Source organism: Vollenhovia emeryi, unplaced genomic scaffold (assembly GCF_000949405.1).
Source record: "Vollenhovia emeryi isolate VEMERY1.0 unplaced genomic scaffold, V.emery_V1.0 DF939150.1, whole genome shotgun sequence".
Classification (NCBI taxonomy): domain Eukaryota; kingdom Metazoa; phylum Arthropoda; class Insecta; order Hymenoptera; family Formicidae; genus Vollenhovia; species Vollenhovia emeryi.
The window spans coordinates 15,883-32,179 of record NW_011967216.1 but is presented as its reverse complement, the minus strand read 5'-3'; the positions used below and the strand labels follow the sequence as shown (position 1 = coordinate 32,179).

Here is a 16,297-nt window from a genome sequence, read left to right as displayed (position 1 = left end):
ATATAATGTATAGTATATGTAGGAATTTATATATGTATATGTAAGTTGTAAATTCTATTTTTTTTTACTTTTGTTCCATAAATGGATATACTTGTATTGATTTTAAACCATTATCTGTGTGTTTTAAATTACGAATTATAAATTTTAAAATAGATTTTATCTTTGCGGTAAGTCGTACAATAATGTGATAATACTAGGTGAATGCTACGAGAATGTATCTGTATGTGCAATCACGCCGTGATAAAGCTTACAAGTTCACGAGGTGTTCATGGAGATAAGAAAGAAATTTCATTACACAGAAATATGATTCATGGATTATATAGAACTTGTAGCATCTTTTTTCCCAATGCGAGTAAATGGTTGCAGATGAATTCCGGGGATCCGGCAAGCCACTTAGCGGTATCTGATATTAAAATCGCGCGTTGAATTGGTGTTAAACGATCGTGTGTAATTTACACAATTATGGATGAGCACGAGAATCTACATTGTAAGTCTTAGACATATAATTAATGTGTGCATTGATGTCACAAGTTGCTGCACGAGAATGTAGCATGTATACGCGTGTATATGCGTGTGTACGTGTATATGTATGCGAGTTCAAGCAAGTCTGGAGGAGCACCATGAGAGAGTGGGAGCGAGCTTTGCTCTGGCTGTCTGGTTTTCAGTAAATTTGCTCGCCCGACCACATTCACGGATCATAAGGAAGGATCAGTCGGAATCTATTAGCGGTGCTGTTAAGTGATAGAAAGGTACTTGAGAATGATCCTCCGGAAAAGGGTCTTCGTCCTGATACTCTGCGTTTATCTATCGGGTATGCCGTTGCTTGCAGACGCAACCACAGTGTAAGCTGCACAATTAATTCTATTTATATACTAATGGCAAGGAAGAAAGAAGAAAGGCTAAAAAATATATATATAATGCCAGCGATCGCGAAGGACAAGGCGTGGTTTGCAATAACGTACAGACTGTTTTCTTACAGACAGAACGCAGAAAAAAAAGATAAGGATCATACAAGTGCACGTCTGTATATCTCGATATACAAGATTTGATATATTATAAAAAATTAAATCAATATAATTCAGATTTGAATCTAAAAATGTTACACGAGGCGCTTTACTTGGTTTCATTTAAATCTTTACGTTTAACGCGAATGATAGAATTTTAACGGACACTCGAAACTCTTATTCCTGCCGTGAAAAACGATCGAGTGCAAAGCGATTCTTTCAGTAATGTCACGTGTTGGTGGTTTTTGCAAGATATATGCTTCCATAAATTTCGCAAAACCGCGTGCGCCGTCGCTTTCGTCATTATCCTTCCACACTGAAAAAATACTACGGAACAGTGGGAAAAAAAGGAAAAAAAAAAGGAAAATCCAATACGTTCGATCTTTATCCTCGTTTTCCCGCCCGCGGAAATAATATATCTTTTTTACGTAAGTCGGACGTGCGCGATTGCCCGTCCGATTGTAAGGAAACGCGACGCGGTGAGGTAAAATTTGTTCAATTAACTTATTTTCAACCTTGCAAAATTTTATAGCTGCTTTCGAACTTATTAGTGCATAACGTTTGACCTTCGGTTCCTCGTAAGTGCAATTGACTACCGGTCGTCGTTAAAAGAATCTGAGTAATATCGTAAATTATATTGGGGGAACGAAAAGGGGATCCCGGAGGGGGGTTTTTTTTTTGCGTGCCGCAAAGATCTCCGGTCTCTCTTTTCTCCGTCGTAACTTCCGTCGAGACGAGGCGATAATGACAGCTTTGACAAAAGCCGTTTAACGAAACGCTCGCGAGATGTGAACTATCGCTCATTTACATGCCCACGTGAGGACAGATTCGTCTTATTTCGACGGTAAACAAGCATCGAATCCAATTAACACCTGTACAAATACCGGTATTCAAATTTAATTTTTGCTCTTTTATCGGGCTCTCTCTTTATCACACTTTCTATCGCGTACGCACATGCGATCTTATCGTCGCCGACTCACTCGCTTAAATATATCGTAACTTGATGCTTATTCTAAATGTATCAATTATCAATTGGCAATATATGTGAGACCAGTCGAATAGAAATCAAGGAGGAATAGCACACAGATTAAGAAACGTGGCAGAGTATATAAATATGTGTATTTACCCGGTAAACACAAATTGTTCATGGAAAAATTTATATGAAGAAAATCTATAGAGAGAGAACGTATTTTATGTATAATTTTTACACACATGCACGCACGCACATGTTTTTTCTTATATAAAACTATATATGGAAATAATAAGAAGACTGAAAAATAATTAGAAAAATAACTTTCGCATTGTTCTTTTACAGGAAGTAAAATTGCAATTATTGTACAATGTTTTATATATATAATTATATTTTATATACGATTATTAACACTTATAGTATATACATGTAGTAATTATAGATGGGCAATTTTTTCTTATTTCTCTCTTCGAATCTCACTTTTTGTAAAAAAACATCGCAAACATTTCTTATAATTATTTTTTAATTTTTTTAAATTATGTTTTCTGTGTTTGGACATATTTTATATAGTTATATATATAATTATTTATAATTACAAATATTTTACGAAAAAGGTGTCTTACCGGATATTTTTCATGTAACTTGATTAGTTAAGTATCCTCTTTTCTATTAAAAACTTGAAAATATCTCAGATTATTAAAGTGTTTAGAAAGAAACATTTTATAACGGGACAATAGTTTATTGTGCATCATCGATCGATTCTGATATTTTGTTGTAAAATATAAAATTATACAAGAAAAATAATACATATGTATATTACGAGATCCTGTACACGGAGAGAATTTTCTCTTAAAATTTACCTTGAAAATCGTGTACTCGTGGGACAACGTGTCATTTTGAAGAACTTTATGAGAGTTTTTTTTAATATTTCCTATACATTTTACTAGTAAAATGTACATTTAAGTATAATTACTAGTAAAATGTATGGTAAAATTAAAAAAACACTTTCATAAAGTTATTCGAAATGCCGTGTTGTCCCGCGATTACAATATTTTCAGGATAAATTTTGAAAGAAAATTCCCTCCGTGTATGAAATATTAGAAATTTGAAAAATCTTTCAGACTAAAGTCTGTTTCTGAGAGGAATATCTTATCGACGTTGCAGCATAATGTGTCGTCAATCGATTCTTTTACTCGCGACTAGATACAATGCAAAAGAATTGGAGCAAGGTCATCGAAAAGTGAGCATTTGATAAGACATTTTTATTTTGAAAAGAAATGGCATTATGATCCCAGTGAGAAATGATTGGTCGAAAAGACATCAAGTCGACGTCTATTCGATGCATTTTACGTCGACTTGACATCGCTTCGACGTTTCATTATTTTTCACTAGATATACCATATGATCTCATTGGAAAAGTGAGTTTTAAATTTTGAAAACGATTTTTTCAATAAAATTACACTGCGATGTTTTTTTTTCGAAACATAATATAATTTTGATCTATTGTTATAATATTTCTACTGTAGCGAAAGAGATTTCAAGTAAAAAGTTCGTAAAGCATATGCAAGGTACCATAATTTTTTAAATATAAAGAATCTTAGATATAGCAAAAGGGTTATTTCTTTTAGAAATTCTGCCTACACTTTAAAACAGAAAAGATGAAGGCGAAAAGTGACAGATACAGATAGATACAAATTGATACACAAATTGTTTCTGATTACGTTTTGGTAACTGAAACGTGCTCTACCGAAATGTTTATTGTTCAGAACAATCCACAACGTTTTGCATGTCATATAATACGTAAGAGAAGCTTAACCCTAATCTCGATTGGTACATACGGTTCCGCGAGGATATGTAAATACACCGATATCTTCTATTAACATGATATTTGGCGAGGATATTGTGACGTTGTAAATTCAGGTAACATACAGAGCTGCGAGATAAGAACTTAATACAGTCGGCGGTGTTTCTTTTGTGAGGTGCTCTTTACAAATGAAGCACGCACGCTCGGGAGAGGCCAATTATCTTTTGCAAGATGTAATAGCTACTCCGTTTCACGCTGATCGTTATAATCGTGAAGAAACGGGAATTGTTCCCGCGGACAATTGTCTTGCGGAATTTGGCAGCGCGCGCGTCGAATCTCAAGATCTGAAAATTCTGCTTGTAATCAATCGGCTGGCGATGGGAGTGTGAATTTTCTATTGTTATTACAGAAGTCGTGTGCGCATCAAATGGTAGCGGAATTAGTTTCAGTACACGATTATCTATACCCTCGGTGCTGTCTCCGTAGATGCGTCACCTACGTCGATACAAAGAGATAATGAGTATACCTTGGAGACAACATGCGCGAGGAAACGAGGTCTAGAATATTAATTCAAGTCGCTTTTTCAAAGCTAGGCGTATTGGCTATTTATGATGTCCATCGTTATAATTTCTATTGCATTTCAATTTCATGGAACTTGCGCATTTCCTTCCTGCCAGTATCAAATTATGTCGTTCAACAAAAAAAAATGCAACAAGAAGAGAATAATCGTCGAGTTGGGGAATTTAATTGTACTTATTGTGTTATGATTTTAATAAGAAGTAGGATCGCCGTTACGGTCCGAGCAGGATGTAGGTAGCCCAATGTGTGGTTTGTGCAATGTATGAACTTTTGTACCGTTTTCAGCCTGCGATTAAGTATTTATACAATATTAATTAACATATTTTCCCTATTTACAAATGTTTTTTGGATGCACTTATAAAAATCGCGTGGTATATTTATTCTGTTATAATAATCCCAGAACTGTCGATTCAATTTTCATTTTCAAACAGGTTTTACAGAAATCTCAGATTATCTCGCGACAACATTCAATTTAAATCAATCGAGATCATGTTTTCGCCCGAGCCTTTATTGGGCTCGATATTAAAGCGCAATCGGGGAGAGATGTAATTTAGGTGCAAATTCGTTAACTGTACACGACGGATTCTGGTACATAGTTAATGTCTTATACTTGATGCAAATCCAACTCGGTTATTTCAGATCGGGAAATTGCCCATCGTTCGGCAGTTCCATGACGCAAACGGAACTTTTGCAAGAATTGGCGAATGAGTGTCGTTACGACAAGATGGTCAGGCCGCCCGGGGTGATTAACGAGACGGATCCGATTAGAATATACACCAGAGCTTCTATCTACACGATAAAGTCCAACATGGCCAAAACTCTGGTACCTGTACAATTTTACTTCTATACGTATCTCTGTCTCGCAGATAACGCATAGTATATAAGCGTTGTACCAAAGAATGATAATAGAGAAGGAATAAACTGTGTATTGCAGCAATTTGACGTGCATCTAATGCTGCAGTTTCGATATTTGGATAAACGGCTGAAATTTGCGAACATAGCTCCTTACTTGACTCAAATATATGGCGGTCAGAACGCTCACGAGCTGATTTGGACGCCTACCGTGTACGTCGCCAACGAGCGTACTTCGGCCGTAATGGGGAACGGCGTTAAAGATCTACTTATCTCCATCAGCTCTCATGGGATGGTCATGTTAAACACTAGGTAATAATTCAATCTCGAAGTGTATCTCGCGCACTTCGCGAAAGATGCACCCGGGCGAATCTTTATTTCAATCTTCCTCTTATTTTTTTCTTTTATAAATTTTCACTAACCAGCGACAGATCGATTACGGGACGTTTGCTTGAATTTCAGACTGGAAACCACCCTCAATTGCGGCCTCCGTTTAGAGAAGTTTCCATTCGACGTGCAAGAGTGTCCATTGGTATTCGAAAGCTGTAAGCTATCATTATTAGATTTGCACAGCACGGTATCTTTTCTTTCATTAGCGGCTAGTCAAGATTAAGCAAAGACTTTGTCTATTTTTAAATAGATCAGTAAATCGGCTTGTTTTTCTGGCCAATTGACTGAACCAATATTAAAATATTTCAGTTTTACAAACTTTCTATGGTACATTTAAAAACGTATACTAGTCGCTAGTAAAATAAAAAATGTCAGTCATTTAGCTCCGTGAATACACGGGGGCAGCGCACTTGAAAAATGACTAAAATGTCAGTTATTTAAATTTACAACGAATAGATTGCTTCGAGGATTGGACAATGTAAAATTATTTACGGTTATACCTAAATATCTAAAAAAGGGAAGTTCAATATATTTCTTACGTGGATCGAGAGAGAGAATCAAAGTTTCAAAAATTTCAAATTATTCAATTCTGTTACTTTTAATTTTATATATAATCTAAGCAACCTATTATATTATTAAATTATATTATTTTGTTCCGAGTTTATCGCGATTTATGAAAGTATCAAATTGTATCAAAAGTCAGAACTAAGTGGATTTTTGAAAAATAAGAGCAGTACTTTCAAATAGGTTCGAATTTGGATCAAATGGTTTCGAACACACTTTAAGTACTTCAATTCGAAGAACAACGGTATTATTTTCAAGTGAACTCGAACCTGAAACGAATATGTTCGAATCTTTTGTGAATATTTTACTAGATATTTTAAGTTTTTTTCGAATCAAAAGATATTGAATTCGATCCCATCCCTAATTAGAACATAGTAAAAGTGTATATTTTTTAGGTATAAGATAAGTGACATGTTTTAACTATCAATATAGGTAATAAACAATGAATAAAATGTCGACGAAAACGATAAAAATCCAAATGATGGAAATGTTAAGCATTAAAAATGTGAAAAGAAACACGAAACTTTTCTTTCCGAAGGGACTCATAATGTGAACGAAATGGTATTGGACTGGGATGAAACTCCGATTGGCATTGCGGACAACTTATATTTGACGGAGTACAAACTCGTCGATACGTGGGTCAATCGCTCCGGGGTGTCCTATACCCCGTCGCAACATCATTACGGACACTTTGGTAAAATTTAATCGTTGTAACGCTTGACTGCTAAAGAAACGAAAGTTGCCATTGGACGCAATTCTCACTAAAATCAATATGGCATAATGATTGCAGCCGGCAATTTCAGCTCGATAAACATTACGTTTAAACTGGCTCGTGAAATGGGATTCTTCATGATGGACTATTACGTACCGTCTATATTGATTGTAGTAGTTTCGTGGGTGTCATTTTGGTTGCACGTAGATGCGAGCGCGCCGCGAATAGTCTTAGGTAAAATATATCTGCACATTCTCATTAAATAATAATATTTGTAACACTTAAAAAAAAATTCGCTACCATAGCTAATCGTGGTTTGCTAAAAATATTTTGCTGCTCTAACTGTAAATTTCTAAGCCTACAGCAAACGGTTTGCTGTCGCACCTAATACAATGGCCACGGTAGCAAAATATTTGGCTATCACAACTGAATATTAGCTGTCCATATTTTACAACTGACATTTAGTTGCCACATACAGTTTTTAGCTATGGCGGCTACATTTTTCTTTCCGTGAACACTTGCATGAAACTTATTGCAGGAACAAATACTATATTAGCATTTATGACACTCGCATCGAAAGTCGAAAATTCGTTGCCGAAGGTCTCTTATATAAAAGCGAGCGAAATTTGGTTTTTGGGCTGCACGATATTTCTGTTCGCGGCAATGGTCGAGTTTGCCTTTGTCAATACCATATACAGGAGGAAGTGCGTAATAATAATTTTGCCGAAATTTCAATGCCTATAGCTTCGTTTACCCGATACAAATTATTTTAAGGATAATGTGTCGTATTTGCACAGAAAAAACGTGCCGTTGAAAAAGGTCAACAGCAAGTACATTCTTAAGTCAACCCTGACGCCGCGATTGGCGAGAAAACAATTTCAGAAGAATACAACTGGTTTGGAACGATCGCGATCATGGTCGTCGTTAGACAATGCGAATACGAACAACGAGCAGGATTTCACAAGCCACAATTATCTTACCGTGCACGTGAGTCATCACTTAAATAATTATCAATGCTATTTGTAATATTGTACATACATTAGACGTATTGTGAAATATTTTCTTTGAGAATAAACATTTAGAACATAAAGATTCTCAGGTTTATAATCTCACAGATCATTTTCACGTTTGTCGCGTAATATCTTTTGTAGTTGAAGAAACTGTGCGCACGTGCGTATATGTTGCATAGAATGAGGAAAACGTGTATCAAAATTCCTAAATATATTCAACGATTTTTTAAAAATAAGTTTTGTATAAAAAATTTTAAGGAAGGAATAAAATTAATTTTCTATATTTTCTATATAGTAAAATTGCCGAATAAGGGACTCAACCCCCATTTTTGCTGAGAAATAGTTGATTTAAAATCGAAAATCTGTTGTTAAGTAACGTGAGAATCAGAAAAATATCGTTTGAAGTTTAGAATGTAAAAATATTACTATTCGAATATGGAATTAAAATATTAACATAAGAAAATATTGCAATTGCTACATGAGACAAGATTTTCTAAGAACGAGACATTTTTGGAAATCTTATTTGTAATAATCTTGAATACGATTACATGATGACGAATGATTAAATAAAACCACATATTCAACTAAATAGAGACTTTAAACGTGATCACCGAAACTTAATGGGTTGCGGTATCTCGAATTAAATTCTGCTGTAGAATTATAGGATTAATCATATTTTTACTACGAAAGAAAAATGTCACTTATAGTCGCCAGTGATGATTAAAAATTTAAAAAGTGAGCTTATTGTCAATTGAACTGGCAAATTTTATTGAATTGGTTGCTTTTATTAGACGACTATTTAATAATTTCAATCTCTTATATTTGTTCGTTTGCAGTATTGTTACTTGAAAAGGACCTGAAGTAAGGCCGAAAAAGACGAATTGAATAAAATTTGCTAGTTGGGTTGACAATAAGCTCACCTTGCAAATATTTTTTACTGTTTCCAGAGTTTTCCGAGCACGATCAATATCCCATCGGTAAGAATAGAGGAAGATAAGGATCCGGATTATTCCGTTGGCAGCATCACAACCATCGACAGCACCCCGCCGGTTAAGTCGTTTACACGCAGGCCGACTCTAGCCAAGTTACACAACTTTACGACAATGACGCCGCAGGAGATCGCTCAGTGGATCGATAGACGCAGCAGGATAGTATTTCCCGTATCATTTATTATATTTAATATTCTTTATTGGTCTTTTATATGGATCTGAAATCACGCTGCGCAATGACTATTAATCGCACCCTATTTTTATACCAAATAGCCAAATCTGTGGAAAACAGATTTTGCAAATGTCTGCCGACAAACTGTGTGTCGGTTAAATGCCAGTAAGAATATAATAGTCTATCAACGGAATATGACGGCAGATTGACTGAAGAAACCAAACAGAGTTTGTAAATTTCACAGCTATTCAAACGATACAGTTTAATGATTATGAACAGATTCTGGCAATTTACTGTTAGATCACGTCGTCAGAATCTATTAGCAAAACGCTCCTCGCTATAGTTATTCGTGTTTGATAATGTTTGAGGCGAGAAATGACACGCTTCTTGCGTGATATTTTCAAATAAAACAATGTTTGAATGAACTGCCGTAAAATGAACGTGATACGCAGCTTTCTTTCAATTAGCAATGATTTATACGCAGGCTCATAACTAGGCTTATTCGCATCACATTTTACGGCTGTTTATTAACTGTCGAAGGAGAAGGATAGTTGTCGAATAATTTTCCCCTGGGAAAATGTACTTTAAATAAAATTAAAGTTTTCAAAAGTAATCTTTCAAATCTACGAGTTTACTTAAAGAAGTTAAACGAAGTTCCCGCCAGAAGGCCGCGCGTTATAGCACTTTCTCGTAAAAAGAAAACCGCACGCGGTATTATAAATTATATCACATACTTTTCGCAGTTCTTAAAGTTTTCTTTTGAATTCTCAAAGTAAGTTTTATAAGTTTACCTTAAGTAAAAGTCTAAAGCGTCCAAATTTACGTTTCACATTTCTTATCTTTTCGAAAGTAAACTTTTAAAGTTTTCTAAGGTATACTTTCCCAAGAGTTATAAATGTGCTAAAGAGATCTGAAATGTTCTTTTAGCCAAGTATTTCTTTATTTGAAACTGGCACGCAAGAATTCTCAGCGTATCATTTCCCGCTTCTGACGACATCAAACAAGGACAACTGCGGTGAGGGACTAGGAATCTTCACGCAAATGAAATTGATATCAATCTGCAACATTTTGCTTGAATTAGGTGACAAACTCCTAATACACTGTTAACTTATCGGGAATACATTTTTTGTGGAATTATGTCCCTTATTCTTAGCACTTTTCTCTCAATCCTTTTTGCCTTACTCTATACTTTAATGGTACATGTGTAGTATAAAAAAACCATTTGATCACAATTGCAATATTTTCCACATGTGTAACTAATTGTAAGTAGCAAATACGAAATAGTAGGGAAGCAACACAAGATACGCCAAGCACGCAGTAATTAAGAGCGCTAAGAATAGGAAAGTTCAACTGAATTTAACTTGGTGAATATGTTCTCTGCACAACTGAAATTTGAAACGGCAAGAATAAAGGCGGAACGCTGGACGATAAAATCCGACGGCGTAAACAGAAAATATTACGAATGCAAAACCGCAACGTTCTAAGAAATTTAATTACGTATATATAATAACTTGTCTATGTTTAAAATTGTCAATTGTCTGTAAGTTATTAATATATTTTTATTACGTATATCGGCAATTAAATATAATCTCTCAAAATAACATTTTACTTTATACAAAAGGAAAGGACAACTCTGTTTCTTCTTCTTCTTCTTCTTCACGTAACATCTGTAAGTAAAATACACAGCTTCTCATCACTATTGTAATTTATGCAATAACCATTACAAGTTAAATCGAAGATTGTAATCGACGTATAATATACTTCGTATGTTAAATAATCTGATGCTTTGTGAAGAGATTCTAATATTTTGGTGATACTACGAGCATAATTTTCAAATAATTTTAAAAAAATAGTACATACCAAATATATTAGTGTGATTAATTTTCCTGGAGTTACTAACATAAATGTAGTGGCGATAAACACATACCTACACACGCGCGCGCGCAAACATGCATAAAACTTCATTTAATTTTGTTATATTAATTCCATTTATTTATACGATTAATAAAAGTAAGAATACGTTAGTCAGACTAATTGTAAGTAGAAATTAATTTTTATATATCTCTAATGACTAAAATATTTCTGTAGAAAAGTCTCACATTTTCTATAGTATATTTCTGATGGTGCCCATAATTTGAAAAAAAAAAGGTTTCGCGTTTCGCGCTTTCCTTTTTACCTTTGTTGCAAGAAAGAAGTAAAAGCTAACGATTTAAGCCGCGTCATGTCAAAGCTACCAGAATTTTGTACCAGTTTCTTTCAAATCACATTGTACAATTGTATTTTTAGTATTTTACTAGAAACGATAAATTTGATGACGGGCCTTTTCTCTCCCTTCTCTCCTTTCGAAATGTTTTCTATATCTTTCTAGCGTGTGCGTGCGTGTCGAGCGAAAAGATACGATCAATCTTGAAGAGATATCATCGGCTGTGTGCGCGCGCGAGTCATGACACATGGACATGTCCGAGAAACGAGGGAGTCCAAACGAAGGTCACTTTCGGTCGCTTGAGGAGTTCAGGACGGCCAATACTCACGTATCACGCAATATTCCCTTGCGCTGGTATTTCCCTTATATTCTTGCGAAGCAATTAAGCGGCCGAAAAGCCTTTTTCGAGCGCTCTTAAAATAACAGCATTTCTGTTTCCGCATTTACTCTGTTTTCTCGTCAAATATCGCGCTGAAATTCTACCCCTCTTACTAGCGAAAGCCTACATTACTGCAAATTACTATTGTCGCCAAATGGTTCGGTCGCATTAATTACGCTTATTGCATTATCGAACAGCATTCTGCAACAATCCGCGTGTAGTAAAAACGGCCCGAAAAGTTGTTCGTTATTCGACAACTATAGCGCTATCACTAGTCTAAAAGTATATCATTATTTGGAAGTCAAAGGTAGTAACCCTTTTCTGCCGCACATAATATTCATTCAATGCTCCTCATACCTAAATATCGATCAGCGATATCTGACTAGTTTACCAGCGGTGTTGACCTCGATGCTTAACTATATCCAGCATTGATTACTTTTGTCGATAGAAAATGATAGTGGAACGGATAACCACGCTCGTACCGGAATAGGCATGGTCTCGCGTCCTTTTCACTTGGGGTACAAATAGCATTTAAGTCTTAAGAGGCACGGGATTAAGGTTCATTTCTAAAATAGACGGAACAGCGTGCATAAACATTAATGTCCCAATAGTCAACACACAATTATTATAAAACAATAACTTCTTATAGATAAATCATTTTTATATTAATAATATTTTATGGGATCAATTATACACATACTTGACATATGAGTGCAAAACTTTTTTGAATGTCCAATATGATTTCAATGTACGTATATGTATATGCATATGCGTGTTTACATACGTATAAAGTTTAAGTTTATTTTACATAATATATGTATAATTTGTCTGCGCACGCGCACAGTAAATGTGAGTAAATTGTAGGGTGAGATTGCGTTTCTACAATTTTTATGACGATTTTATGATACGTATCAGAATATACGATATATAAAATTAAAAACAAAGTTTCATTCAAAATTTCTGAACAAGCTGGAAACTAGGTAACTGATATTTCCTTACCAAAGTATATCAAGTATGTATCGAATTACATGTAATACAACTGATAATGTTCGCTAAAGGGTTCGCTGGCGGGAAAAGTGTACTCGCGAGACAAATTAATCAGTATCGTGTTAAACGCGGTGCTATGGATACGTATCTGATCGATTACAATCACGGAATTGCTCGGCAACTGGCGAAGTGTGTCCATGCTCATCCTTGACATTTTCGCGTTATTAATCGTGACTTTATCAAGGAAGCGCAACTTGTTGAACGAGGATGGTTCGCGAATGAGGGGCTTCAATTCCACTTAATTCAAGTTGTTGTACATTGTATCGCTCACGCAATTTCCACGTATCTGTAAGCTGGATATTACATTACGCATATTCTTCTCGCTCGTCTTCTTCAAATCCAAATAATTCGCCGAGTTTTCTCATAACGACCTAATCAGAGAAAGAAACTTCTAACTAATTTTCCTTCTCTGCGCTCTGTATTCCCCGACTATACAATAACGTCAGTCAATCTGTCAATGTAGATAATTTTTCATTTATATACGCGAAGGTGACACTACGAAAATATGCATTTCTTCGGAAAAAGTATTTACCTTGCGCTTTCGTCTAAAAACGGCTATGTATAAAAAAGTATACTATTAAATAAATTGTAAAGCTTCATGTCCGCGCATATTAAATTTAATATTTATATATTTCTAAAGTAAATATATTTCTCACGATTTTATCTTTCGATAAGAAAATGAAGTATCATATAAAATATACAAAGATTTTCAAAAAATTGCAATACAGTTATTACAGCATTTTGCACAATATACTCTTCTTCCCTTTTCTCTCTCTCTCTCTCCCCTCTCAATTAAATATTACATATATTTTTAGAGTTAATATAAAGGAAGGTTGCCAGAATTGCATCGTTTTTGTTTCTTTTCTTCTATGTATTGTACATGGATATTTTACACAATTCAGTAAGCATTACTGTTTGACGACATTGCCCTCGACATGCGACTCACAATCAGTAGCCAGTGGGTGGAAATTATTTTATCAAATAGAAACACCGTTTATTTTTTTGTAGTTTGTTTTATAATTATTGTGTTATACAGATTTTAAGCCGCTGTAGAATACGAGTACGCAGTCAAATTTTCTATAATACATTTTACAAGTGCCTTCTATCAACTACTAATTATAAAACTAATGTTTAATTTCGCGTGTTTGTGTAATGCAATTTTTTAATATTCGCAGCCTAGTTGCCTAAGTTGGGCCACCGCATGTTTGCTAAATCTTAACCAGTTTATCTTCAGAGACTTAAAAAAATTGAAAGAAGTTGAGCAGATGACACTCGAGAGGAATCGAGTAGCGTTCCCGAACGATGAGCCTGTCAATGTTGTCTTTTATCCGAAGCTGTAAAACGGAGCTAACGTGCTCTCTTGTATCGAATAAGCGTCCTCTGTTCCGTCTCAAAATCTGTGTCAATTTATTCCGCCATGTGTATTTTATATGAGAGGTAAAGGAAGAATACATGATCTCTCTCTCTCCAGTATGGATTATAGGTCATGCATTTACACGGTGTGTAACCTGGTGCCATGAAGATAACAAATTTAATATTTAAATATTTAGGGATTAAAATATTATGTGATTTATGTCTGTCACCGCATCGCTGATAATAGCTCAAAGCAGAACCGGAAACGTACGATTTGTAATTTGTTATGGATTGCAGAAAGTACTGCATAAAGTCAATGCGTGTAAAAACAACGCGCGGTTGGTCTGCAAATAGACTTTTCAATCATTTTACAAGTGTTGATGTTAAGTTTTATTCTATTAATTCATTTGTTTTAATATTTGATATTTCTCGCAACAAGTAAATGTTGTTGTAGTTTTAATATGTGCTGTGTATTACAAATATTTTTACAGGAGACACTTTTATTTATCTTTTTATTATTTTGCTTTATTATTAATTGTTAGCTTTCATCTCCAGATCCAACTTAGGCCACCAGTTTCCCAATTTGGACCATTTAGTTTTTCCATTGTTAACTTATTAAGAATAATACATTTAAAAATGCAATATTATCTGATAAAAGTGTATACAATATAAAATACTTACAAGTTAAGCACAGATTGAATCGGAAGCCTGGTTGAGGTAATATTTCTCGCAATATTATAATAATCTCTATTGACTTCTCTTGGGGTTGCAAGGCACTTTTCGAGGGAGTGTTCCCGGACCCTTTACCCTTTAGTATTTTTCGCAATAAATTTTCTGTATTATTAAAGATACCAGGTGCTTATGGTCAAGAAAACACTGACGTTGTTAAACATTGTCGTCGTAACTTTTAAAGGAGAAGTAAAAAGAAAAACAAAAGCAAATGTGAACTCACAGCTTTTATTTCAACGATCATGTTTTCTACAACGTAACAGCGCAAAAGCAGCAACAGTTTAGCCGCGTCATTAATACAGATTGTCCGGTCGAACGTCGTGGTATACGGGAGTATACTGCGCGTATTCCTCGCGTGTTCCAGCGTAAGCTGGTGGTGGCTTTTACATGTACAGGTGGACAGGTGCTTTTCAGTCGGGCGCCTGACTGTGCCGTGATAACATACCGCGCGTGAATTTGGTGCGCGACACTACCGTGTAGTTTCTTGATACCTCGACCGCCGTTCGAACGCGCTCAATTGAACTTGCAAAACACGTCCAATCGCTTGTTTGCAATGCGCGCACGTGTTGCAAATATTTTGTATATCAGGCCTCAATCGTCACCGCGTAGGGAACAATATTACCTCTTGTAAAGATATCTTCCTTTGCCTTCTTCCTATCACGCTTCTGGCGAGACTTCTTCCTCGACTTTACCCCGATACTTTTTATTATTACTATCGTTTTCTGGGAGTGAGGGATTGTTCGCATTTGCGAATTGGAGTCTGCGACATACTTTATTGGGCGTTATTTTGTGACGAAATAATTATCCGCGGACACGTCTGCCCAAGAAAATGCTACGACGAAAATCGATATGGATGAATCAGACGGCGAGGAGACCTGTGCACGTGTAAATTTTATATAGATGCGGGCATTGTCGGACGTCTCGTTAACATCGCTTAACGGGTCACGTCAATTGATTCCGATTGAATTGCGTTTTAACGCGAGACGACACGTGTAACATGAAGATGACACAATACAACAGCGGTATCAGTAGCAGCAGCAGCAACAGCAGCAGTGGCAGTAGCACCGGCCAGAATAACTTTAAAGATCGTGGAAATGAGGGACCGCTGGAAGAAAAGCTCATGGTACATATACACAGCATACCGTAACTCATTTGAAATTGATCGAATCGATTGCAACTCGAAAGTATGTAACTGCCTTTTTAATAAATAAGAAGTGACACAACTGAAATATATTATACCTTCTTACGGGTTTGTTAACAAAAAGTCAATTTAATTCTCTCAAGCTCTATATACGTTATCCGCACATCGGGTATAAAATACATCCCAGCCTTAGAAGTCTATTAAATTTACATAGTAAAAATTTTTTATCAATTTAAAGTTGCGCACATTGTTTCGCAATTAGAAGAAAACTTGTGTGCGCTTTATTTATAACGGAAGCTGTGTGCAATATTATCAACCTTTATTTAATTGTAAGTCATCAAAAAGAATAATGAAAATTGATATATACAGGGTGGGCCATTTTAATTTATACAGTCGATT

The 16,297-nt window shown here is 35.3% G+C and overlaps 1 protein-coding gene and 1 long non-coding RNA gene across 7 annotated transcripts; one reads left to right on the top strand and one right to left on the bottom strand.

The window, feature by feature from the left end:
• Positions 1-67: 67 nt before the first annotated feature.
• LOC105565587 (glycine receptor subunit alpha-2-like) lies at positions 68-10,882 on the top strand. Of its 6 annotated transcripts, none has more exons than XM_012018892.1 (9): positions 69-842; positions 4,997-5,180; positions 5,292-5,521; positions 5,672-5,754; positions 6,702-6,857; positions 6,954-7,109; positions 7,414-7,579; positions 7,673-7,862; positions 8,833-10,882. In XM_012018892.1, the coding sequence occupies exons 1-9, from the start codon at positions 760-762 to the stop codon at positions 9,094-9,096; spliced, it is 1,512 nt and encodes a 503-aa protein (XP_011874282.1). In that variant the 5' UTR covers positions 69-759; the 3' UTR covers positions 9,097-10,882. The 6 variants fall into 6 exon arrangements, with proteins under 6 accessions (XP_011874287.1, XP_011874282.1, XP_011874285.1 ...); XM_012018895.1 differs by having other exon boundaries at positions 70-749; XM_012018896.1 differs by lacking the exon at positions 69-842 and adding an exon at positions 1,870-1,890.
• A 2,702-nt stretch (positions 10,883-13,584) lies between these two features.
• Positions 13,585-16,217, bottom strand: LOC105565585. The gene is made up of 3 exons (XR_001009203.1): positions 14,981-16,217; positions 14,710-14,862; positions 13,585-14,639 (listed from the first exon to the last, which is right to left on the bottom strand). It is a non-coding gene; the product is annotated as an uncharacterized LOC105565585 (long non-coding RNA).
• Between the last annotated feature and the right edge of the window lie 80 nt (positions 16,218-16,297).

What these genes read in the sequence shown, in the direction of transcription:
- LOC105565587 (XM_012018892.1), top strand. Translation starts at nt 760, where the DNA reads ATGATCCTCCGGAAAAGGGTCTTCGTCCTGATACTCTGCGTTTATCTA. An exon ending in CTTGCAGACGCAACCACAGT is followed by an intron (nt 843 to 4,996) that starts GTAAGCTGCACA and finishes CGGTTATTTCAG; the next exon opens with ATCGGGAAATTGCCCATCGT. An exon ending in ACAATTATCTTACCGTGCAC is followed by an intron (nt 7,863 to 8,832) that starts GTGAGTCATCAC and finishes TACTGTTTCCAG; the next exon opens with AGTTTTCCGAGCACGATCAA.